Source organism: Trichosurus vulpecula, chromosome 3 (genome assembly GCF_011100635.1).
Source record: "Trichosurus vulpecula isolate mTriVul1 chromosome 3, mTriVul1.pri, whole genome shotgun sequence".
Classification (NCBI taxonomy): domain Eukaryota; kingdom Metazoa; phylum Chordata; class Mammalia; order Diprotodontia; family Phalangeridae; genus Trichosurus; species Trichosurus vulpecula.
This window is the reverse complement of record NC_050575.1, coordinates 320,775,528-320,803,403: the sequence shown is the minus strand read 5'-3', so window position 1 is coordinate 320,803,403 and position 27,876 is coordinate 320,775,528. Positions and strand designations below refer to the sequence as shown.

At 36.3% G+C, this 27,876-nt stretch overlaps 1 protein-coding gene across 3 annotated transcripts in view; it reads left to right on the top strand.

Annotated features, from left to right (window-relative positions):
• Window positions 1-27,876, top strand: part of MEIS1 (Meis homeobox 1) — a 152,627-nt gene that overhangs the window by 62,870 nt on the left and 61,881 nt on the right. For all 3 annotated transcript variants that reach the window (XM_036752821.1, XM_036752822.1, XM_036752820.1), the window contains exon 8: window positions 19,498-19,643. In XM_036752821.1, the coding sequence (XP_036608716.1) occupies window positions 19,498-19,643 (146 nt within the window). The remainder of the gene's footprint in view (window positions 1-19,497; window positions 19,644-27,876) is intronic.

The window sequence follows — 27,876 nt, the reverse complement described above, 5'->3', positions numbered from 1 at the left end:
TTCCTTTTTCATTTTGTGTGCTTATCTAGCCCCTTCCTTCTGTAACTAGATATTCTGCATATTACTAGGGAAATGTAGGAATAAAGTGGTATGCGTTAATAAGTTGGAAAGTCATCATTTTCTCAGTGCAGTGCTTGAGGAGTCTATAAACTTGCATTATTTAATTTGCCATTAGATGAGATAGCACAGAATTGTGGAAAGTGTTTGGACTTACGAGTAAGGAGATGGCTAGGTTTGCATTCAGAGGCTTCAAAGTGGTATTTGTTGATAATGTCTGACTTGGAATTAGAAAGACATGAGTTCAAATGTGACCTTAGATACTTAGTAGTTATATGACCCTAAGTCACTTAACCTCTCTCAGCCCTAAGTTTCTCTCTTTGTAAAACAGGGATTATTATAGAACCTGCCTCACAGGACTATGGTGAGGAAATAAAATGCCTTACAAATCTTAAAGTACATATAAATGCTAGCTATTCTCCTGCCTCTAATAACTACCAGGTAAGTGACCATGGTTGGGTTACTTAACTTACTTGAGCCCATTTCCATGTCTGTAAATTGGGGATCATATTATACCTCAGAGTTATGTGGCTCAAATGAGATCAAGCACTTTGTGAAAACTTTGTGAATTCTCTATAAACGTTGGTTATTGCATCATAATACTATGTTTCTCTCTTCACAACCCAAGACATTTTTCATGCAGGTATGTTTCATCTTCGTTGGCATAGTTTTGTTTTGCTTTTTTCATGCATCATACACCACCTGTAGTAAAAGTCTTAGTGCCTTCAACATCATGTGTCAACTTTAAGACAATATCACTATCATTGTTTCAAACACAATCACAAGGAATCGTATGTGGTCCACAGCATTTACATTCTGAATTATACAGGACCAATATGCCTAAGAGATTATTTGATATCTTGTAACCCTCTATGATGGGGCAGCTGGATGCTGAAGTAGATACAGCGCCCAGCCTGGAGTCAGGAAGATATCTTCCTGAGTTTAAATCTGGACTCAGTAAGTTACTGGCTTTGTAACCCCAGGCAAGTCACTTAATCCTGTTTGCCTCAGTTTCTTCAGTTGTAAAATGAGCTGGAGGAGGAAATGGCAAATCACTTTAGTATCTTTGCCAAGAAGACCTCAAAAAGGGGTCATGAAGAGGCAGATGTGACTGAAAAACAACTAAACAACCTCAAACCCCCTATGATAATCATGCTCAGCCGCTTATTCAGTCTTCTTTTGACAGGGTAGGAGATGAGAATTTACATTGAAAGCTTGGTTGTAGGCACATAACCCAGTGCATCTGTGCTTTGAGGCTCAACTTTGAGTGCCTTGGTTCATTAAAGGAAGCTTATGGTTCTGCAAGCTATTTTATTCACCTTCTCTTTGTTTACCTTTGGGCCACCTTGTCCTCCTAATTGCAGTATTGGTCCTTTACTTTATAGTTGTGTGCTGGACTCTGAGAAGCCTTGGAGACAAGAGGCTTTCTTAAGTCTTGTTAACACTGTTATTACTATTGCAGTTATTTCCTTATAAATGAATCCCCTCTTTCGACAATACCTTTGGAAATGACCTTTGTTTTCTTCATAATCATATGAATAGTAATAATACAAGTCTAGAAAACTTAATCACTCTTCTGTCACTCTCAGTGGAATGGTTAAAAGGCAATGTCTCATTGTTGTGATGTTAATTTTCATTCATTAAAAATAACCAGGAGCAAACTATTCTTGACCATGTGGTTGTACCTTTTGTAACATATTATGAGTCCCCTAGCAGCAAAGTACACAATCAACTCTTCTATATTCTCCAATGTATTTACTAATAAATAGAACCAGCTAAAAATACTGGTGTTCTTTATTAAATAATTGTAAGCCTGTCATTTTAACTGCTTCCACTCTGAGTGAACTTGGAGTTACTTATTCAGATGCATTTCATCCCACAGAGACACAGTGTGCCTCTTTTGCGTGACATTAACTTCAGTGTTCACATGGGTAGAATTCTTTTGCCATCACTTTGTGTGTGTGTGTGTACGTACATATGTGAAAATAGTGTTGTTTCTAAAGCGTGTAGGAAACCAGGTAAAAGACTGCATATACAGACCTAAATAAGGTAATAAATCATGAATTCAATTAACTCAAGTAAATAAGCATTATTAAACCTTCACTATATTTTGAGACCTAGAATGAAAAACAAAATAAAACATGGAGGTGGAAAATGAAATGGTAAATTCAGCATTGAGAACCACAACTGGTCCAGTTTGACTGGAATGTAGAGTGCATTAAGAGATGAGACTTTTCTCTGGAGAGCTAAAGGAGGCCAACTCTAATGATAACGATGATTTTAATACTTCTTTCCACAAAGGCTACACTTAAGAGACAAGTGTTTCATTGTGAAGACCTGTTGAGGATTTCCTTGCTTTGTTTGAGACAGACCATGTTGTGTCAAATCTTTTCTGATGACAAGTTGGGCACACTGATAGGAAGTGAGAACTCATTTTATGTAGTGTCTTCTTTTGGTTACCAATGCTTGGTATTAGTTTTTACCTAGTGACACCAAGATAGAATCGTAGAATTTTGGAGATAAAAGGAAACTTTTAGATTACACAGTTATCTTATAGATGAGGGAACTGGGGCCTAGAGAAACTATCGATATTATTAAGTGCCTCTATGCCCCAAGACTGAGCTAGACACTAAGAAATACAAAGGCATGACTTCAAGGATCTTATATTCGAGGTCACTTTCCAAAAGTCATTTAATGAGTGGGACAAACTGAGCTAGAACCCAATTCTTCAGTCTCCTCTTCCAGGAGGCTGCTTATCAGTAAATATAAATACTTTAATGTACAAGGAAGAAGTGAAGAGGATTGGATAGGCATTCATAGAACTGGACTGGGCCACTGACACATCTCGGGAGAGCATTCTCATGGGCCCTTCCTCTTTCCCTCAGAGAAAGAGGCAATGAAAATGTTCCCCAGTTTATGACTGACATCCACAACCTACTTTTCATTCATGTTCAAGACAAATTTTAGATATTTTTTCCCAAAATAATTCTAATAAATGGCTAATTCTTAGCATCTGATGAAAAACCATTTTAATAGTTTCCAAAGAGACTCCGTAAAATAATAGGTAAAATTAAGTAATTGTCCCAGTATTTGGGTAAACTATACCATAAAACCATTGTGTCAATGAATCTGCTATTCAGTTTTATGCCAACATAGCTCAGTTTTCTATGTTATCATTAGTCAACTTGGAATCTAAACCATGAAGCTAGGGAATATTCTTAATCTGTTCATATTTACAGATGATTATAATCCATATTAGGCCAAGCTTCCTCCCATGAACCAAAATTTCAATTAGAATAAATATTGCCAAAGAAAACTAAATAAAACAAAGTGTTCTTATTTCTTATGTCTGAAACCTCATTAATCAATTATGCATCCTTGCTCTTGGATGAGTAGGCCTATTCCCATAAAGCATAATAGGAGAATATTGTGTCAACTTAACTATGATTAAAGAGGGGATTTTTTTAATGCAAAATAAGTATAATCACTTTGGTAAGAAAAGGGGAATAAAGGTGGAAAGAGAGACAGTGGTTGCCTGATGAAAATGAAAAGCCAGATTATGACTATACATAGTATATACACACTATAGCATTCATTTAGTACTTTAAGGCCTTGAAAAGCACTTTTTAATATATTGCCTGCTTTAATACTCCTAACAACTTTGTGAGGTAGGTGCCATTATTTATTCTTTTTTTTTAGAGATGAGGAAATTGAGGCTGAGAGAGCTGAGGATTTGAACTCAGGTCTTCCTGAATCCAAGGCCAGCACTCTATTATGCTACCTATAACTCTGGAAAAAAACTGAATACTTTTTCCATAGGAAAATGTGACCTTGTAATACTGTCCAGTTTAGGAAAAATTATGGAGATCATTTGAGAGAATGATAGTTGTTCAAGAGTACCTTGGAGAGTAGGTCTAATTAGCATACCTAATCTATCTTTTAGAAGAAATTTAACTGATTCATACACTAGGGTTTTCATTATGGTTTCTCCTTTCACTGGACAATGTATAACCAAAATCTGTCTTTTTCTATACTTTAAAAAACTTCAGACCGGTGAGTGAGATCATCTCCCCATAATTTAACTGTTAAAAGTTTTAATTCTGATCACACTGAAGCCTTGTGACCAGAGGGAAGAAAAAAAGTTCATCCCTGGGGCAGTTCTCCAGTGAACCACTATTTGGCTCCGGGACCTTTTTGCCTCTTTTTTTGAGATCAGATAGTACAACCATATACTCTTAAATGTGGCTGTTTTTGTGATATAGATTCAAACATATTCAGTGAAAAAGTTATCAGCTGAATGAGAAATTTGTTGCTAAGACATTTGCAGAGACTGCTGCCTCATGAATAGTTACCACAGAGATGCTCCTAGAAGAAGTGCCTCAGATGCACACAGCCTCATCTGTAATGTTGGAAATCAGTTTTGATTGCGGAATTGAAAACAGTACTCCTCTATTCTACAAGGGTTATATTGGATAAGATTTGGGAATGTTTCCCATTTCTGCATGACAGGTGAAGACAGAGAGGGGTTTGGGAAGCAATGAAGATGGGGAATAACTGTAAAGACTCATTGCCTTTTAAAAAAGTGTTTGTAGTCTGCCTTCTGTGTCCTCAATAAAGATGAATTGAAATAATTAGTAGCTTTTGGCTCTACCCCATTCTTACTTTTCCACAAGTAAATTTTGGTTTACCATGCTTATGGCTTTATTATTGAAAAAGTTAATGGAATTTCTGAGGAAAAAGAAAAAAGGAAAACAATATCCCATCTGGACCACAGTGTCCCCCATTTTAGGGTTGCAGTAGCCCTTACATTTATTTTATAACAGCTGATGATGATAGTGCTCAGAGGGGACATCTCCACTTAATAGGATATAAATAGTTTATCCTCATTCATTTCCTTAAGATTGTTCATTCTTACTTACCACTTTATGTTTCTCTTAATTCCTGTATTTGAATTCCAAAATTTCTACATAGCTCTAGTGTCCTTCATCAGGTATTCTTGGAAGTCCTCTATTTCATTAAAGAACTATTTCCCCCCTCTCAGATTATACTCAATTGTCCTAAATTTGTTTTGTTTGTTTTTAATTTGAAGGCTATATCATTTGCCTTCTGGAATATCATATTCCAAGCTCTCTGCTCCTTCACAGTGGTGCCTGCTAAATCATATGTGATCCTGATATGGTTTCTCAGTATTTGAATTTTTTTCTTTCTGGTTTCTTGCAGAATTTTTTCCTTTGACCTGGAAAATCTGGGTTTTGACTAACATGTTCTAGGGGGTTTTCATTTTGGGGATTCTTTCAGGAGGCAACCAGTGTATTCTTTGTATTTCTACCTTTCCCCGTGATACTCTGCTTTTGTGGTCTGAGCCACACACCTTTGATACTTGCTTTTGAACTTGTTTCTCTCTGTACATTGCTTAGAACCTGGGACTATTCTTTACCCCGTACACCATTGCTGGTTCTTCAGTCCTCTGTGGATTCATGACCTGGAACTGAATAGTGGCCAACAAAGCTGCCAGTTGGCCCCTTTTCTTGTATCCTGCATAGGGTCGCAATGCCCCCGTATGGATCTTTGACATTTCTTTGCTCTGGAACACAATCTTTTCTGGAGTGCTGCTCAAGTACTTTTGCCCAGGTGTGATCCTGGTTGGATCCTATCCCCTGTGTCCAATCACCTCTTTATCTGTCTCCCTATGTTGACCTGGGCTGGAAGAATGACTTACAGTGATTTTTCTTTAGATTTCCCCATCAGTATTTGGTCTAGTACATTTTCTTGGTCTGTTGGATGATTTGGGGGGATGGGAAGAGCTGGGCTTTACTTCTTACTGCTACTCATTATATTTATTCTTTATTTATCTCACCCAAACTGCTCCATACTTTTATGCTCTTCTTGAAAAAAGTTAGTTTCTTTTGTCTTCATATTCATTTTTTAAAAAGAGTGTGATATGAAGTATAACTCATTTGAGCTTATTTAGCATGTTTAAGTTAAAACGTTACCTAAAACCATATTAAATATACATATATACACATCCTTATATGAGGAATTTGATTAACTGTTCATGTAATATGATTAGAAAATTCACATAAACATTTTGGATAGAGGCTATAAGAGGAGTCAAGTTTGTTTTCTTCTCTAGGTTACTTCCATTTTCTATGATTATAAAGATAATTCTTCTACAGCATAGTTTCCCCATATATCAGAACAATTTCTTGATATTACCCACTATTAAAAGCGGGCTCTTTGAAAACCATTAAAATATTTTTTATAGGCCATTAAGAATTCTGCCATTTCCTGGAATGATTGTAAAGAAATGAAAATCTATGATCCCCAAATTGCCTTACAATATACACTCATCAGCCTGTAGTCTGCCCGCCATGTTATAGGAGTATTTAGAGCAATCTTCCTCTAATCTTTTTCATTCTGCAGCACACCTGCAAATTTAAGAATCTATCAAGATAAACTGGGGGGCTCGGAGGATTGATGTCCTCCGTGTGGTGCTAGAAAAATGTGTGGGGAGAAGGCTGGCCTGAAAAGAACACACAGAACTCCTACTAGAAAAAGATGGCGATAGCTGAAAGGGTCATAGTCATTTGATAATTGGGGAGAAGGGATGGGACAAAATTGAATGAACCGATATCCAAAAAAAGTCCTGAGTGAGGTTCTGATTTGAGAGGGTAGAAAGAGGCACGGTAATTTAGGAGGCAAAGGAAAAGGGGTTGGTATTTTCAGAACACAGTAAAAGCAGCCCCGGTAGCAAAGTGTAGGTGCTAGGAAGAAGTCAGAGTTTGAGGGAAAAACCAATCTGCTGTGGTCCACCAGTCACATGTTAAAAAAAAAAAAACCACTAGTATAACTAGTAGGCACATGAGTTAGGAAATACTGATTTAGGGCAGAGAAGCATTTTATCTGCACTGTTAAAATGGGGGAAGGGGATAGTTTATCCTTAGATAAGATGATTAAAAACCTCTCATGCTTTCTACAGTAAGCACTTACTTCCATTCACAATGCATAATATAAAGTCTGAAGAGAATTTTTTTTAAAAAATTATTCTTTCTAGTTGAGATCTGGAACATTTATTTTATCTTTAGTTTGATCACAGAAGTGAAGTCAGGGCTCTTCGTCTTTGTGACCTATTTGTTTTCCTCCTGTCTCTTGATTTTGTTTTGAAAGGCAAGGATTCATCATTAATTAGCAAAGTGAGTGGTATGTGTTGCACTGGGAATGATTTGTCTGAGCAAGTTCCTTTGGCCGTGGGCAAAGGAACCTGCATGGTGATGTCCTATAGTGAATGAAAGGTAATAAGAGCTACAGTTGGGGCCCTGAACAGTAAGGGGAGGGAAGGCTGGATAAGGAGACAAGAGGAGTTAAGTAGCAGCTGGAGAGAAATTTCACTCCGTTGGTCAGTGAGTGCCTCTCCAACTTTTTCCTCCCATGAGCTATTAGATTTTTCATGTGTTTGTTTTTGTATCAAGGCTCTGAAGCCCACTTCATTTGTTTTTCTTCATCCCAGTTTCTCCCTGCCTGTCTTTTTCTTCCCCTTCCCCACATATAGTATACCTTTAATTATTTATTTTCCTATGTATCTGTACTTCTCAGTACCATAATAATAACCTAGAGTCTTCCCTTATTTCCCTTCAAAGATGTCCAACTGCACAACATGCTGTTTTGTTCATTTTCTGACTTGAGCATCCATTTGCCTTTCCCCCTCTTGTTGAATACTATTCTCTGCACCACCTCTTTCTTCTGTGGGAGGCTTTATGTTTATCCTGGAGAAGAGAAAACCAGGGACATGATCGAAGTTTTCAGAAATTTAAAGGATCGACATATAGAGAAAGAATTAAACTTACTTTATTTAGCTCCAGAGGGTAGAACTAACACCAACGGATGGAAGCTACAGGAAAGCAGATTATAGTAATATAAGGCTTGATATAACTTCTCTACAATTAGAGCTGTTCAAAAATGAAACGAGCTACCATTGAGGGAAATAGGCTATGATTTCCTCCCCAGGGGAAGGAGAGGTACTAAGTTCACCATCACAAAAGGTCTTCAAATAGAGGGTGGCTAACCCCTTGCCAGGGATGTTTTAGAGGGAATCCATGTTTCATAGGGATTGGACTACATTACCAACTATAGCATTCTGAAATGACCAAGGATTGTCATTATAAATATTGCCTTTTGGTTTTAGAATATTTATTCTTTTGAGCTCTTGTGGCTTCTTTTTAGAATTTTTCTCTTTCCCATGCCAATAGTCTGTCAATTATCATTTCTTACTGCTGCCTATACTACCTTCTTCCTCTGGCTTCTAATTTGTTTTTTCCTTATCTGTTGTACAGTAGGAAACCACAAAAACAAACCTAACAGAACTTATCTAAAATAAGAGTAAATAGGCTTTGTATGAGAGTCTGAGGGTTTCTCCAATCAGCAAAATGCATGAGCTTTGTGACAGGTTTGCTTTTCTTCTTTGAGCTAGTCATGTAGTTGAGGTTGCAGCATAAGTAGCTTGTGGATAAATGATGTGGTTTTTGTGTGTGTAAATGTGTACCTATACACATACAGTGAAAGAATAATATATACAACAACAATTCCTTTGAAAAATCAACTAAAGGGCTGTGTCTTTTGGGTTACGGGCATTAAATAACAATATATTGCTGTTTTAATCTTTTTGAAACCAAGATAGGGGTGTGTGTGTGTGTGTGTGTGTGTGTGTGTGTGTGTGTGTGTGTGTGTGTATGTGTTTGTTCTTAGACAGAATTTTCCTTATGTGCTGGCTCTTTCCTAATGTTCAGAGGTACTGTTGTCTTAGTCGTTTCTAACTCGATAATCACATACTAATGTATGATTTACACATTTTCTGGAGAACTTTTAAAACAATCTTTCACATGTGCCAAAAGTTGTCTTGAAATAGAGTATTATAAGATCCTCCATATAATATAAGCTTTTTGAGATTTTTGACTCCATGAAAATGTATGGCTTTTTACGTTTCCACCTTCACAGTTATTTTCTTTTGTTTGTAGAAAAAAGATCGTGAGAGTTCCCATTGGCTCTTCACTGTTCTTGTTTTAATATTTAATGTGTAGGGTAAATACAGAGATTCAATAATGTTTCATAGCATGTCCATAATCCTAGAGTTTCTAAGACTCCAAATACAATCTAGGCCCCTTTTTTCCTTTTTCCCAGGGCTCTTCTATGGTGTTTAGTTGTAAAAAAAAATGCTGAATGGATGAAAAATGAGTAAAATCCGTGTTTTTTCCTATTCATCAGTGCTGTATGTCCTCTGTGTATAGGCAACTAATTTGCTGTTGTTCCCCTGAGGGGAATTCAAGTCAAAAAGTCATATTGAATTACTAGAAAAAGGTGCTCCCTTCTCAAAAGAAAAAAGTACAATCATTCAAGAAGAAAAAAAGACTTGGAAAATTTATCAGACTTCTCTATGTAAATTATACCTGTCCACAGTACTTTGCTTCTAGGAGTTCTTCTGGAAGACAGTTTTTCAGTAAATTACAAGCAAGAATATCTTTTTTGACTTATAGACTATATTAACATTTATTAAAAAGTCTAATGTATGATTTAAAATCAGACACACATATATTAAAGTTCAGATGCAAATGTTGCTTTGTTCTGTTTAAATTCACTAAATTTTTAATTTTAGACCTGATTTTTTTTCAAAACTTTATCTTACTCCCTCTTTTATTTTTTAAAGGGAGGTGTCAGTTTTGTGAATTAGTTGCCTTGCCAGTGAATGATCACAAAATGGAAGAGACACCATTGAAAATGTTATTTGTGTTCAAGAAATCACTTCAGCTTTGGCATCCAGGAGGTCCTAAATTTATAAACACCCATTTTATAAATAAGCCATACAGACAACAGTTGTCCCTACTTTTCCTCCTAAGTTACTGAAGTTTCTTAGCTGTTGTCATGGGAGCCATTGTCGGGGGGTGGGGCAGGGAAGAGAGTGTTTAAATAACCTTGTGGTTCAGAAGTTCAGAATTAGAGGAAGGGAAGAAACTATGAAAATTATGAACAATTCAGGGAAACTCCCCCTCAGAGTAGACTTTCAGGTAGAACTATATTCTGCTTGTGTGGTGGACTTGTTCCTGTACCAAAATGTGTCGTGCCCGAGCTTTTCTTAAATGTTCATTTCACATTGTTAGTTCCTGAAGTCCCACTAAGTAAAAATCCATTTGGTGTAGGCATACTTTAAAAAAAAAGCACGGAAATTAAAACAAAAAACTGCTCAAACATTTAAGAAAGTTTAGTGGCCAGGCCTTAGCCTTCCACAAATTCACATGAATTAGTTCAACCAGATTGATTTCTTCCTAACCCATAGTTAAGATCAATTTCATTGAGTGATGGAATGTTTGATGTATATAGAGGGGTGTGGTGATTGGTATGTTTGGAGCACAATATACATTGTGGTGATAGGTTTGGGTAAGGCATTTAGCGACTTGGGGACTGAGTAATGGAAAAGGAGAGATCATAACAGCAAAGTAAGGTGACAAATACAAACTTAAGCAATTTCAAAATTTTGCTAAGGGCTGGCCCTGCACTCAGAGCCCATCACTTTTCTCTCTTCTTCCTGCCACATACAGGCTCCTGTTTCTAGGACCCCAGTAGACAAATACTCTTAGTAATATATTCAGTTGCATGCCTTAAGTAGTTTTTGTTGGGCTACTCTGGCCAAATATCTAACCTTTCTATAGAAAAGTATGTTTTGAGTACTGTCAACTTAAAAATAAACTTTGGAAATGGAGGGAGGAGAGATGTATGCTTGTAATGGTATATTTTGTTCCCTTGACCTTCTTGCTTCAATCTTTCTCTGTATTTTGTGGGTAGGTGGATTGTAAATTAGAGAGAATAAAATGTAAGACAATGTTCAGTAAAGTTAAAATAAATTTAGTGTATAGAATGAAAGTCATCTTGGCATGGTAGAAAGAAAGATGGCTTGGAAATAAAAAAAATGCGTTTAAATCCTGACTCTGACATACACTAACTTTGTGACCCTGGCCAAGTCACTTAACTGATTTGTGCTCTAGGCAAAGATCTAGGACTATAAGCTAAAGAGAAGGTACAGACCTGTGTTATGCTGATGGAGAAAGCTTCTTCATCTGGAATTCCATATACAAGTGAAATCACAGGTCTATCAACCATGACTGGACAAGTCACTTAAGCTTTCTGTGATCAAAGACTGACTTCAATTGAAAATGAAAAACTCCATGTCACAGCTCTTGATTCATCCAGCTAAGGGCAATAGATAAAGAATGTGATTTTTTTAATAAATAGAAATAATAATAGTTGTAACATTAAGGAATTGCTGCTGAGTGCTGGGCAGCTGGGGAATTTTGTATACTGTCTTTCAACTATGAAGCCCTTCTTATTTTGAACCATGACTTATGGTGGAACTAGGTTCAGCCCTAGGGTCTGGCTTCTTATTAGAGGTGCTTTAGGTTCCCTTCTCTCACACCTTTTGGTAAATTAAACCTGGTCACCTTAGTCCTCCAGGGAAAAAATTGCTTCATGATAAGATTTAGTTTTACATATAGGAATTCCCCAGTAGGGGGGAAGCATTAGAAAGATACTCAATGTAATGAATAAGGTATAGGACAAATTATTTCCTATATATGCAAGTAATGCTAAATATAAAATGCAAGTGTTCATTGACAGATATAAACTTAAACAAGTGGCAGAGCTAACTACTCTTTTACTCTGCCAGGAGGTTGATAATTAAAGTAATCTAAAAAGGAAGCAGTTTTCAGGGCTGCTGATTAAGCATTTTACATTTCACCTCTGCTCTTCACTGTCCAAACAACTTGAGCTCTATGTCTTTTAATAAAACAGCACAGGCTTGTGCCAGTACTTAATGCTGGTGGTCATTTTTTCTGAGAGTGTTAAAATAGTTACAAGCTCCCTGGGAGAGCCCATATATACCAATTCAACCTCTGCTACATAACAATACTGTTATAATATATCTGCACGACATTTAAAAGTATCCACTCACTCCCTACTTTGCTACACCCAATAACATCTACTTTGCTACTATACAACATACAGCCTTTGATAGGAGCTTCTGGAAATAATAGAACTCATGGCAATTGCCAACATCTAATTGTTTATTGTGATTCCTAATGATGCCACATGGGAGGTTTGGGAAATGATTCTTTTTCAGTTGTACTTAGTATTAAAATATCATGGATGGTGAAATAAATTATATGGAATTACTTGGTTGAATCTTTATTTTTTTTATTATGCTACTTTGATCAAACTGGTATAATTTTTGGCTGAAAGTAATACTATATATGTATAAGGATGGGAAGACACCAAAAACGAGTGCCCCTTTGTGAATTTCATAATAAATGTGTTAAGTTTAATTGAAAGAGCTAAACGAAGCCATCATTAAACTCTTAAAAATTATAGCCCTTTATAATTTGGCCCCTTCCTATCTTTCCAGTTAGAGTTGGTGTTCTCCTTGCTGTTTTTAACATAAGATACTCTCCATCTTTCTGACTCTGAGCCTTTTCACTGCCCTCCTCTCCGTGCCTCGAATGTTCTCCCCATTGGTCTCTGCTTCCTGGATTTCCTGGCTTCCTTTAAGTCTCAGCTAAAATCCCACCTTCTGGAAGAAATGTTAGTCCCTTTCCTTCAATATTGCTTCCATTTTGTCTTGCATATTTCTTATTTGTGTACATATTGTCTCTCCCATTAGACTGTGATCTCCTTGAGGGCAGGGACTGTTTTTGCCTTTTTTTTGCATCCCCTGGACTTATCTTAGTACCTGCCATATAGTAGGTACTTATTAAATGTTATTGAATTGACTTAAATATTATATTCATAATATTGCCTTTCCCCATTATAGTGAGACTCATAAGAATATAACGGTGAGTGCTATACTAAATAGATTTTTTAAAAACCTGCTAGAAAGAACCAAATAACTTTTGCATATTGTTTCATTATGCCTGAGCATAAGAACAATAAAGACTTAACAGGTAGTAATTTTGAACTCAGCAGATAGCTTCAATTTATACTTACAAGAAAGTCTAATTAGTTGGAAAAAAGTAACTCCCTAATAAAAATTATAAACATTAATTGGCATATTTATGCTGAGCGATATTAGCATTTTTGAGGACATTGATTTGTTAAACGAAGAATATTATTCTGTAGAAGGAGTACATAAAGAGTCCAGAAGTACTTCCCATTTCTGTTGAGCATATTCCTTTTAGGATTTATTCAAGTGAATTTTTTTTTCAATAATTGTATTTATGTAGAATTCTAAAGGTGAATATTAAGAACTCAAAACTCTTCTCAGTGAAGTGGGGGCTGCATTATAAGTTTTAGAGAATGTACATTCATGCCCACTAAAATCTATTTCAGTGCATTATTCCAGTGGTAAGGTTGTTGATTACCTATTCAGGTAGTTACAGGCAAAATGTAAGCAGGTCCTATCAAGTTGTAAAGGTATACATTAGGGGTTGAGTAATAATGAAAGTTATTTCATTCATTATTTCGATGAAAACCAAGATCATTAGAAATATTGAATAAGTTACACTCATGTAGAACCTTAAACAAATAAAATGTTTCATTAACTCCTTGAAGAGAAACACCTGTTTAAAATGTTCAAAAAAACTAGTTGATTACTGTGAAATGGTGGTACCTTGTCCTCCCCACCAAAACCTAGCTAGGAACCTTCTCCCATTTGTCTTCTGGATTCTTGGGCCCTAGCTAGGTCTGAGACCAGACCACAGGAGTAGCTTTAGAATTATCATAAAATGCATTGACACCTAGAGCTGTCTGTTATGGTCTCAACATTTGTAATTAGAGTTTGGACATTAACATTAAGCAACAGCTCCAAAGAAAAAAAAATGTTTTCACCTGGGACCACTCAGATTGAAGTACACCAGAATTTTGGAGCCTTGAAATGCTCTAGAACCCCAAGGAAAGAATGCAATATTATCTTTTTAGGTGGCCGTGTTCCTTGTGAAAGCTGAAAAGGAAAAAAAAAAGTTAAACATAACATTCCATGTTTCTGTTTTCTTCCTAATAAAAATTAGCATATGGGATAATGAGTGCTTTTGGGATGACTTTCTGAATAACTTCTGAGTTTCAAAAAGTTCCTGTAAATGAGCTTCAATTTTGAATTCCAATGTGAATGTCAAATAATTATGCCACTTCTGTATATGCATAAGAGAGGGAGAGCATGGGTTAGAGTTGGAAATGTTTTTGAAACTTTTATGAAGTCTTGAGTCATTGTTTTCTCTTCTTTTCTACTTCCAGTGAAACAAACAAACAAAAAAAAGTATTTAGACTTGCACTACTATTTGCACTGGCATTTGGAGGTACATATCCCTATTTTTAAAACAGTGCCTTTATTAGACAAAGAAATTGGTCATAATTTATCTGATATGTGGCTATCCATCAACACTGAAAGTTCCTAGCTGTTTTGGTGGAATTTTAAATGAACTTGTTTTCTTGCCTATACTTCTGTGTAGATGGGGAGGGGTAGGGGAGATGGTGGTACTGGAAGGACAGAGAGTGAGTTGGTAGGGGGAGAAAAAGGGGAGAGGGTTTTGACCTGCATGAGAGGAACCCCTGCTGACATGGCCAGTCTGACCCATTGAATGGCCTGAATACGATAAATGCTGCTTTATCCTTTCTTGAAAGGAATGAGATAGCACAGCCTAAATGCCTGGGCATGCTTAAATAGGCAACTCTGGGACGTTTGAGTTGAGCGTGTTTGAAATCTGAGCTCTCTGACAGCCTGGGAGCTGCCACAGGTCACCTGCCTTGTTCCGTAGGGATAGGCCCAGGTCTCACAAGAAATTGTCCGTGGACGAATTGTAGTACAAATTCCTTTCTTTGTTGGTTGGCCTCTTTCACTAGACCATGGCCTATAAAATTTTGTAAAAACAATTCTTAAATATTATTTGAAAGGGCAAATGGCCCATGCTGAAAGGTTTGACAGTTTGACATATAGTGCATGGTTTTGATAGCTTGGAAACTGAAATGTGTAGCCAAGGCTCTCCTACTGCTTGTTACAGGCTTGGTGTTTTTTTAAATAGTGTCTTGTTGCTGTGCAGAGTTCCTATGCTTCTAGCAATTTGACAGGCAATGAGTCTGCTTCAGTGATCTTAAATCCTTTTAGACTAATTTGTGCAAGAGTAGAAAAAAGGTAGCACCTTTGGATCCCGTGTTCAAAAGGTGAAGAATCAGGTGTCATCCATTAAGGCGTCATTCAGACAACCATATGCAAGCAGATTACTTTATATGCTCCCCTGATAATGCCATGCAGTGGCTAAAGAGAAAGCAACTGGGGTTCCTACAGAGAAAGAATTGGACTGGACCAATTTCATCAATGACAGTAAGGTAGTGTGAACCAGATTCCTGCATTAGAATGTTGCATATGTGCAGTGAGAATGCAAGCCGTGCCTAGTCTGTCTCGCAATAGCCAAAGGCCATGTTCAAGAGCCTCTGGCCCCTCAGTCACTGGCCTACTAGTTAATTGCCACACGGACTTCATGACACATGGGCAGATAATATGACATTTTCGGTTTCTGTCACTCGCAAACGCCACAACGTTGCTTGCACTAGTTGCTAAGAAGCTGTCAGAAACCATTAGCAGTTGGCTTAAGTCGCCCTATGGCATTTCCTCATGGCATCAGCAAAACGAGCATAAATCACCCAGTGGAGCCTACTGCTATACTAATGAGGCTGTAAGCTTGTTTATGGACTAGCATCATTTTTATGATTATTTCCACCTTTTCAGTTTGCCTTCATTTGGCGGCAGGAGAAGTCAGTTCTAGGAATGAAGTCACGGCTGACATTTTACAAATGTGGTTCAGAGCTGCTGCCATGTGGTTGGTCAGTGGTTCTCTAAGTTTTTTTTCTTTTTTCTCAGCGATCTTAAAATTTTAGGGGAGGGGGGAAGAGAAGGAAACAAATCCTCCAGAGACCTCATAGAGATGACTATCAAATTGCAGAGAGGATGGAATTGCTAAAGGTACAACTGACCACTTTGGCTTTTCTCTGAGATTTAGACATTACGAGATCAACTTCCATTCCTTAAAAGTGGAAGAGGTCAAGCCATTTATTAAAATCTATGAAAGAGTTTGCTTTGAGAGTAGTTTGCTTTATTATGCTGCTTTTCCTTCTCCATTTCCCCTGACTTGTGCCGGACAGGACTAGGGTTTATTGTTTTAGGCTTTTCTGAACATGCACCAGTATTTACACTGGATTGAAAGCATTTGCTTCCAATGAAAATCTTGTCTTAGATTACAACCCAGCAGTGTAATTTCCCTCCCAGATGGGAGTAAAGTAGCTGTATTTGCCTAAAAACAGTAGGAAGAACAAACTGTGCATTAAGCCAAGGCTGTTTTTGGCTTGAGCTAATGATGTAACAGAAACCTTTTATTTGGGATAGGTCACTGCCAGGGATTGAAGGAGGTGATCTGGATCTTGCTTGAAAGGTTTCTCCATTGTATCTACATAAGTCTTCACTTAAAAAATTCTGTTCCTAATGCTTCTGCTTTCATACAGCAGAAATAAACAGGAAAGGTTCTGGTGAGTGTTATACATGGAATGCAGAAAGCCTTTCCCCTCCTAATGGAGTATATAATTCAGGTGCCCTCAAGGCATGCTTTCAGGAATTTTTTTGCCTGAGGTAATGGGAAGCTAAGGCTGCTTTAAGGCCTTGATTATCTATTGATGCACAAAGCTGGAAAAAAGTCATCTCCTCTGGATTATAGTAGATATTTCCATAAATTATCAATGAATTCTCTTCTATGCAGGCACTAGGCATTTTCTACTAAATTAATCTGAAGGGGTTCTGAAATAGAAAAAAAAATTAAAGGAGTAAAAATAATTATTGGGAAGTGGTAAAAAAATGTCAGTGGGTTAGAAGTTTTTCCTTGTGTTTAATAAATGAACAAATAATATGTATTTCTCTTTTCCTTGGTTAACTTTGGTAAACTGAAAGTGGATTAGCCCATTGAAATTTTAAATGCTGTTGAGTTGTTTCCTTGGCTCATGTTTCTTTTATGAATTGTTATTTTATATGGTGAATTGCTTCTCTGTATAAAAAGCCTCTTTAAATATTGGGCTTTAAAAGAATTTATCATTCAAATCTGTCTGGAGTCCTCCTCAGACTCTTAGTTATACAAATAGAAATAAAACTTTTCCTTTAAGCTCCTTGAGGGCAGTGATCCCATGAGCACATAATAATGCTTTCTACACAGTAGGTGCTCAATTAATGTTTATTGGATTGGGTTGAAGAATAAATACTCACTAGAGACTGTTTCAAGCCCAATAAATTCAACCAAAGAGGGCACCCAGAAAATTTCTCATGGTTTTTTTTAACTTATGATCTATTGTTGCTTGATAGGACATGATTACAAACACTGGAAATATTAAAAAAAACTTTCTTAATGAAGTGGAGTTGTATTTTTAGCTCGGTCCAATTCAAGACACTTTCTTGGTCATTTTTGTTTGTTTGTTTTATTGGCTATGGGGAGTTGTAGTGAGTTAAGCAGAAACTTAAGTTCAGTAGGTTGCCTAGGGAAATTAAAATGTAGGTTTCTCTCTGTATGTAGTGAGAAAAAAATTACAGGTATGCCTTTTATATGGAAATTTTTAGATAGAAAATATACAGAGATTACTAAAAGAGCATTTATAGATCAGAAAATTGATTCAGTTCTACTGTCTATATAAACACACTTACACATATATGTATATATACATATAAGAATTCATATGTGGGTATGTGTTTATGTATATATGCATCTACATACACATATAACTTGAAAGCCTGTTAAATGGAATTTTCTGGTTCTTTAGGCCATGTAGCATGCTCCCCTATTATTTCATTTATTCTTGCGTATATCCAGTAAATAAACTCTCTTGCTCATTTACTGCTGCATTACTAATTTTTACCCCTATGTTTCTTCCTAGATCAAACTGTTTATTTCTAAAAAGCCACCAACATGTACCAAGTGCTAGGGGACAGGGTCTAAGTTACTAAAACATATTATCCTGCTATAGCTTATTGGGGAGGGAGTTGGATAGAAGCTGGAAGACTTTTAAACAATCCAGTGTATTTGGTCCTTCATTGTTTTTCCTTTTGTCCTTTCTGCTGTTGTGACAAACATAAAATAACAATAGTGCCTTTACATTCATACTTATGATTTATTTTGAGTAGTATGATTATTTCCTCAGAAAGTGTATTTTCTTTTAAATATATTACTTTAAACTTTTACTACATCCTAAAATATAATTTTATTGCCTCATGGGGCCAACATTTTTCCTCCCAGAGGAGCACAGCTCCAATTTTATAATGGAAATAAATAGCAAAACAGGATTTAATATAGAGAAATATACTTTATTGGCAACTTTTTAGCTTCAATCATGGAATTTTAGAGCTAGAAAAGACCTCAGTGATGATATAGCCATGTTCTAGACTATCAGTCTAGAAGATAGTTTGATTTCAATCAACACTATTTTAAAATTAAAACATTAATATGTTAGACCACTGGAAGAGAAATTGAATTCTCCCTAATAACAGCTCATATTTCCGTGGTATTTTAAGATTTATAAAACCCCTTTTCTTGCAAAAACCCTGTGGGATAGATAGCATGTGTATTTTTAGCTCCATTTTATAGACGGACAAGAACAAAATAAATATCATGGCTGGGATTTGAACCCAGGGCTTAGAATTCAGACTGTTGCCAGGGGAAAAAAGTGCTCCATTTAAGTCAGAGGACCTGCTTTCAGACCTCAGCTCTGCTGCTCATTACTTGTCTGACTTTGGGCAATTCACTTAACCTCTCTTGGCCTCAGTTTCCTCATCTGCAGAATGATGAGGATAGATTAGATGGCCTTTGAGGACCTTTCTATCTCTAATTCTACAATCTATGAGCTCGTGTCTAATGTTCTCTCCCATGTCTTAATGTTCACCTATTGCTTTAGATTTTCTTAAGATATATCATTGGTCGATATGATTAACATCATATGCATCCTCACCCCTCTAACTTGATCCCAAAGGCAATATATGGAATTTGCATCCCCTAGGAGGATGATGGTACTTGTCACAGTACCATGTTTAATCCACATCAGCAGACAATCACTTATCTGTTCATGCAGTTAAAGAAATTGTTCTAAAGATATAATTAATAAAGATCCCATATTTCCCCACTAATTACTTTGTTCCTTCACAAACTGAAAAATTGGCTGTTAATTTGCTATTCTGATTAATTAGAGAGTTCTTTGTTTGGGGTGGAAATTTTTCAGAATAAGCCATTTTAGAGACTAAATAGTTTTTTTTTCCTGTCACTGGCAAAACTATATTATACTCTCTACTACCCTTTAGCTACTCATGTGATTTTGTGTATATCCAAAGGCAGTTTTTTTTAATAAAGCATGTCAAGGTAGCATCAGTCAAAATTTGATTCACTATATTTACAGGTGATGGCTTGGACAACAGTGTAGCTTCCCCCAGCACAGGTGATGATGATGATCCAGATAAGGACAAAAAGCGTCATAAAAAGCGTGGCATCTTTCCCAAAGTAGCCACAAATATCATGAGGGCGTGGCTGTTCCAGCATCTAACAGTAAGTGAATTCTAAATGACATATGTGAAATCAACATAGACAGTCTCCTGATTGTGGTAGAAAATAATATAAATTGTCCAGAAGTATGATCTCCCCTGGACTTGGGACAATTAAAGAAACAATTGTTAGCACAAATGTTACTAAGGTGAACACATAGTTTTATACATAATATGTATTTATGTGTGCGTGTGTGCGTGCGTGCGTGTGTGTGTGTGTGTGTGTGTGTGTGTGTGTGTGTGTTTATCCTTTCTGAAAGAGGGTTTTTGCTTGAAGGTCATCTTTGCTTGAAATTTGGTCAAATTTAGCATGTGCACAAGATCAAGAATGTATAATAAGCATTTGTGATATAAAGCGTGTATACAAATGACTCTATTTGAGGAGGTCATAAATGAATTGTTTAAATTCTTAATAATTTGCTTATTTATTGTTGGGGGAGGAGTCCTGGCCTATGATTTCATTAGTATGAGGGGAATCCCAGTGTGAAAATACCTATAATTGATACCATTTGGAATTCATGGTCTTAAAGAATTTTGGACTACTCAGAGGACTTGCCCAAGGTTACAAACCAAAATATGTCAAGGACCAGGCTAAAAGTCAGACCTTTCTGATGACCACATAGACCAACCCTTTGTCACCTAAACCCCACTGCCTCTTAATAAGAAATCCCATTAAAAGAAGAAAATGAGGCTTGCTTATTACACAGTAGGATTGCGTTTCGGCCAGTATTTTGGTGACTTTGGCAAATTGTTCATTAAAAACCCTAGTTATGGTGCTGTGATTCATGATAATCACACAACTTATTTTTTAAAGGGCTTGAATGCATTGACTTCTGTTGCAGAATTTTCATTTGCTTGAGGCACAGTTCCAAAGTGAAAGTTCTGTCACTGTATTTAGAACAGTAAAGGAAAACAGCAATATATAGTCAGCTCTTCCTGTTCAATCCCTTGTGACTTTTCAAACAGAGTAACAGTTTATATTGTCTGTGTGAGTATTGCTGTTTTCGCTGCAGGAATTCTGCTGGAGATGTGAGAAACTAGAGATACTTGACTATACCACTGGGGGATTTGTTTAGTTTGGTTATTGTTCTGAATGAATTCTATGCACCAGACATTTTTAATCCAAATATTTTGTATTTTTAAAGTATTCTGTTTGAATACTCTATACAGGATAACTTAGACGGAGGGCAAAATGGATATTTATGTAATGATAATAGTAGGTTTTTTCATATCACTCTTTAAGGCTACAAAGCATTTTCATATCAATAATCCATTGCTTAAGTAATTCCTGGTCAGTTTGTAGAAAGAATTATATTTTTCAAATTTTAAAATACAGTCAATGATGTTGAAAATACAGTAAGCAAAAACAGCAATACTCACATTGATATAGTTGATATAGAAAATTAAGTTTCAAAATATACTAGTGTAAGTTAATGTAAAAGATTAAAGATTTGTTTAAATACTCTTAAATGCCAGAAGGAAATTGATCTATGTCTATTTTCCATGTGTAAAACTGTATGTATTTTTAAAAGTTTTATGTGAATGCTTTTAGACTGGGATCTCTTTTTTTTTTGAATTTGCGTTTTTCTATTGTCAAAATTAACCCTCTGTTGTCATAAAAGTAAACTGAAATGGGGATATCAGCCATTGAATGACATATACTTGCCATGTTTAAAAAACTTTGCTATTTAGCAAATCTCGTAATAAGCCAAATGCCATGCAAACTCTATTCCTCTTCAGAGATTAGGCATCCCGCAACATTCAAGAAAATAAATTACTGCAAGTTGCTTTTCTATACAAGTGGAAAAGAAACAGAGCAGCGGTAGTAACATCATAACATACATCCCCTACCCCACTTACCACTGTTAAAAGTTGAAGGTAGTTTTGTTTCATCTGTCAAAAATTTTAGGACAAATGTTAAGTAATTTTTAATACTCTAGATGAGCAGTTCTTGAACTTTTTGACCTCAGGATCACTTTATACTATTAAAAATTACTGAGGACTGAAAAGAACTTTTGTTTTTGTGGGTTATAGTTATTGATAGTTACCATTTTAGAAATAAAAACTGATAATTAAAATATTTATGAATGCATTTAATAAAAGCAAGCATATTATATATGTTAACATAAATCATATTTTAACAAAAATCAACATTTTCCAGAACAAAATATAGTAAGAAGAGTAGCATTGTATTACATACACACCCACGCACGCACACACACATACACACATGCAGGCACACACACACACACACACACACACACACACAAATATCTTTAATTTCTGGCCTAATAAAAGAAAGCTAGCTTCTCATATCTGGTTCTGCACTCAATCTGTGGTGATATTTGATTGAAGTATATAAAGAAAATCTGGTATCACACAGTCATATAGTTGGAAAAGGGAAGAATATTTTAATAGACAAATAATTTATTAGTATTATTATGAAAATAGTTTTGATCTCAAAGACTGCCTGAAGGGGTCTTGGTGACTCCCAAGGGTCCCCAAGGACTACACTTTGAGAGCTACTGTTGGTGATAATATTTAGCTGCTATTGTCCCAAAGTATCCCAAAATATCATTGTTATACATCAGTACTTCAAAGACATAATAATAACCAGCATTGTGCTAAAGTACTGAAGCATCATACTTTAAGGTTTGCAAAGTACTTTACATATATATTAGCTTATTTGATCCTTACTACAGCCCTGGAAGATAGGTGCTATTATTTCCGTTTTACAAATGATGAAACTGAGGTTAAGAGAGGTTAAGTGACTTGCCCAAAGTCACTGGTGAAATGTCTGAGACTAGATTTCAGACTCAGATCTTCCTTATGTCCCATACTTTATCCACTGTTGCCACCTGGCTTTTTGACACCTGATTTCATTAATGTGGGTGTTTGCTCCACTGATGCCAATCCCAACTTCTTTTTGACTTAGTATAATATCGTCTTGAAGTTCTGTGGCTGAAAAGACTCAATATCCATTGGCCAATCTGCTTAAGAGGCTCTCTAAGTGGTCTGATCCTTGGATGAAAGACATTAAGTCTTTCACTAACTCAAGCTCTCCTAGCTTGGTAGAAATCTCTTGGCTTCTCTTCTGCTGATTGATCCTTCAAGAATTCAGTGGCACTTTCCTACCATGATAGGGAAACAAAATGGGATTTCACTGATTTTTATATTTTATTAAATTGATAGCACTTACTTAGCACTACCAGAGAGGCAACCCTTTTCCGACACTTGTTGCACTTTTGTAGAAAAGCTTTTTGATAAGATCCACCCTAAGAAAATTTGCTGGTGTACATCTTCTGCCAGCATTGAGTTCTATAAGAGGTGCCTGAAGGGATTAGGAACCATGAAGCCCAAAATTGTCTTGGTGTTTGAGACTATCAAGAGGAGAGGTAACAATGGGTCAAATGCAATGTTGCTGCCATGCTGATATTTTATCACTGGGGCCAACTAGTTTATAAATAACCTTGAAAAAAAAATCAAGGCTGGCCCCGGAGCCATAATAAAACTACTTTTTATAGTCTAGGCTTATACTAAAGTACAAAATGAATGGGCTTTCCTCAGCCTCCATTCAAATCTGTAAAAAGCTTTACATTTAACTTCAAACTGAGGTGTCACTGAATAAAATATTATCAAATAATGGTTCAGACAGAATCAGAAAAGAGAGTGGGAAAGTAAGGGAAAGGTACTTCTTTTATCCTTCCACCAGATACCTGCTATTTATAGATTATACATTTGTGAATAGTCTTGCAGATAGATGATCATACTGTAAAAACTTTTACAGGCCAAGAAAATATTCACTGACTTCTTATTTCTAAACAGTGAGTATATGAATAAATATATTTCTGGCCAGTGCTTTTATTTTTAATTGTCAAGTAAAGTTATTATTTATCAACTTCTTGATTTATTTCTGGCTTGAGTATTGTTTTCTTTTCTGGGTTGTCTGGGTCCCTCAGGCCATCTCAAGTTCTAGAAGGCTGCTCCAGGAGATGATGAACTTTAAGTTCTATCCAACTGGAAGGGCTTTGAGTACATGTCTAATGATGAGTTGTCAGAGGACCAGCTTAGTTAAATTCAGCGAGTGGCCACAAGGTGATGTTTTTTTGTTCATCCATAACAAATAACAGACACCACTACTAAGTTTTAGAAAGTTATATTTTTTGTCTGTGGAAATAGGCCTCATGCTGACAAAATTACAGATCTTTGACATTTTGATCCCTAACCAGGCAGCATCATTTAGCTGAAAGAGGGCACCCAAGCTTGTTTTCCTTCATAGAGTTCACTGAGCAGAGAGGCAGGATAGGTTATCCAATAGCTTTAAACTGCCCCTTTCATTGTTTTGTTGGCTTTTACCTACTTGCCTAACAGGTCACAGTTCAGTCTTGACATAGTCATTATCCAGTGTACTAGGTTTCAGTCATTCATGACCCAAGGAGTGAGAGTAGTTCTTATACCACAGTACTGAAAGAAAAGTCCACATGTGTATTTTATGAAGTTAATTTCTTGGATTAATTTTCATTACACCTTTCACCTCATGCCAGTGATGTAGTCTCAGAAATAGGTGTTTACCCAGGGCAGATTCTAATTTATGCTGAAATATTGATTTAATTTACTTTATCATCTATATATCTCAAGGAGAAAAGGCAAGCTTGCACAACTGTTTGGCGCCTTGTGAGCTTCAGAGTTATTTAAATGGCTACTCTAATCCTACCCTTCTGGTTTAAAAGGAGGGTCTTATTTAGTTTTAAAAGTCAGAAAAATTTGGCAGGAGATGGCTATAAAATATGATTGTTAGTCATATAAAAATAAAAAAGTATATAAATTTAAGGAGGGGCTCCTTCCCTCCTTTTTATGCTAATACACACTAAATCCTTCTCCAAAGACAAGCAAACCTCTCCTTTTTTTCCATACATGTTTCTTCTGATCACCACTTGCTTTGCTTGGTCTACCTAGATAACAATTACACTCCGGAGCTGATTTCTTGCTAATGATCATCCTAAAGACACAGGAAAATAGAAAGTCTAAAGTGTTTGTTCATTGTGTTTTTGTTTGATTTTAATTTTTCTCCATTCATATCTTAGATTCGAATCCTTCAACACCCCCCTTTCAAAGTCAGATTAGCCTTTATAGTTTCAAACTTCAGCAGTTCTCTATTCCTGAATAAGCAACAACAACAATATAACACATTTATATAGCTCTTTAAAGTTTACAAAGCATTTTTTCTCATTATAATCCCATGCAAACTGGGAACTATGTGATCAGGAATAGTTAGGATCGAACAGGGAATTTTATCTATGGTTGAGTTTTTAAAATGATTTTTTCACAAACCATTTAGAAGATTATAGGTCAAGTTTTTTTAAACACCAAGAGGTAAATTCAAAAATTCCGAATACCTTTTAGAAAAATTACTTGGATTCCCACCCCTCACCCCACCCCATCCCTGACTTTTTTTTTAAAAGGAATGGGCCAATCCTTTCATTGGGTTATTCTAGTTTTAAAAAAAACCTGCCTTTGAAAGGGCTTTAAAGAGTTTGTATTCTAGGGAAGCAGAATAGGCACTGAATAAAAACCTTATTGGATTTGTACCCCAGCTGCATAAGAAGAAAAATGTGCTGGTCTGTAGTTATCCACAGGTAGATTTAATCAGGAGCACATTTTACTACTCTAAAGAGAGAACTAAAGCCTCTTTCTTAGGCTTGTGGTCTCTTACAAACAAAACTGGACCTACTCATATGTAATGAAAGAAAAAAGAATAAGGAAACTAGCTTTAAATTTTGTTGTTTAAGGAGTAAAATAAAATTTCAATGCTATAACTTCTAGGTCAGTTTTAGTTCAGTATGTGCCAGGCCCACTAGGTAGAGAGGGCTTCCTCAAAGAAAATTACTTCCTAGATTCAAAAGATTACTGAAAAATACTATTCAAATTTAAAGACACACACACAGAATCAGAAGGAAAATAAAATCATTTGTTCCTAGCAATGCTTGAATGTGCTTAGAGATATATTATTTCAAACAACTAAAAAGTACTTAATATATGTGCATATGACTCACTTCAGAATCACACTTAATCAGTTAAGAGGAGTATATATAATATCAAGGTTTCTTTTTGCTTCTTGAGGGCATTAGTTCAACTGTCACCTTAATCCGTTATGTCATAGCATTTAATCTGGTTGTATTTTGCATGTACTGTTATTTCGCTACATAGCAGTTCCATGAATAGATGCCTGGGGCTCAGAAAAGAAAAGCAAAAACCCTAAAGAATAACTAAAATACAGCAAAAAAAAAACCCTACACATTTATTTTTCTTTTTAAATTAAAAGTAAAATCAAAACCCTTTCTTTTCTGACCTCCTTTCCTTCACATTACAACTTCTAACTTCACCATAGTGGAAAAGTGACTACTGGCTCTCATTTAAATTCTAATCCTACATGGAGCTGTTGTCTCTTTCAGGAATCCTGAAAAGCGGGGATGAAAAGTGGTAGTTAAAGTATATGTCTGCCTGCAGATTTAGGGGAAGAGAGCAAAAACCTTATGCTGTTTCTCTATTGCCTTGCTGAAATATAAACCTAGCAGTGGGATAGGATGTCAGTTCAGCCAACCTTTGTTCCTATTATCTTACAACAATTAATACTTGGTCTTGGATGTCTAAATGGAGGTTAGTCATTGTTATAGAGATAACTGCTTCTTTAAAACTTTCCTTTGGGCTTTAGTCATAGGCAGATTTTATGTGGCAGTAAATGGTCTTTTCGTGGTGATTATTTTTGGGTTTTTGGGTTTTGTTTTGTTTTTTTAACCTGACTTTTCTACTTGGCTATGGTTTGTTGTAGACAGTCTAACATCTCACTCTATGATACAAATGGATTTTCTGGCATTGTGGATAAAGCCAATGTGAGATAGGCCAGAAGTTACACAATCCTCCAGGTTGATAATGGAGTTTCCATAGAAACACGATTAGATGAAAAGTGCCCTGAGGGTCTGCCTCTCCATCTTTAGACAGAGTAAGTAGAATTGAATTGGGAATTGAAAGCTCTAGAAGAGACAGATGTTGCATTGGCTGTGTTTTGGGTAACTAGTTCTATTGGAAGCATCTTAGTATCTCATCTCTGCTTGCAAGTTGGAGGGGGGGCAGGGCAAAGATGACTGTTCTAAGCCTTATGACATGTTAGAAAGGAAGAGAACTATAGATCTGGATCAATTTAATGTATTCCAGCTATTGACCAAGGTAAGTGCAGTGCATATACTTTTTCTCTGTCACTGTTCCTTTCCCTCCTCTCATTCTGTCTTTCTATTCCTCACACCCACGCTCTGCCAAGCTTAATGGTAAATGTTCTTATCATGCTCTACGAGCTAACATTCTTCAGCTGTCAGTAGGCTTGAGAATGTGTTTTGTCTGGCAAGAAGGCTGAATTTGGGCAGTCTTGCCTGAAACATCAATCTCTGAAGTGTACAGTATTTGAGAAAGTGACTTCCCCCTCACCTCTTGCCCCACGCCCCTTCCATATTGATGTATTTGATTCAAAAAGGTTGCATATGTAGACAACTCATAAGTTGCTTCTTCAAAGCATCTGACCTGTAAATGGAAAAAAATGAAATGCCTGAAAACTGTGAAATGGGTGTGAAGATATTTTTTCTTACATATCCACAGAACATCTAGTAGAAGCGCATTTTTTCCTGTGAGAATTTAATGTAGTATATATAACAAAGAAACTTTTCATATATAGAAGAAGAATGACTACTATTATTTCTCTCCCAGAAACTTCAAGCTTCTTACATCTGCTTTCACAAGCTTCAGTAATGATAATGGTGAAAGATAAACTACTGTTTGCTAAGGCAGATTCAAATTTGAATGTTCCTGTCTCTGAACTGCCTCTATGGAACTTACTCTGGAGGGGCCAAACCACTCAGCTTTGGAACTCTTGTCTCTGTGGTCAGCACCAGACTAGACCCTAGCCATTTTCATGTCATCCACTCAGATGCCCTGTATGTACCTCCTTTCCTCCTTTCTATCTTTTGTAATTACATTGTTTCTGTAAAGACCATTTCAATGAGCATGCACCGTGGCTCAACTTACCATCTTTGTGACTCTCCAGACCAAAACACTGTTTCTTAGTAACCATTCCCCTATTTATGTTGTCTTTTCCTATTAAAACATAAGCTTGTTGAGAATGAGGAACTGTCTCACCATTGTATTTGTTTCTCCATCCCTTGACACAGTATGTGGCACATAGTACGTAA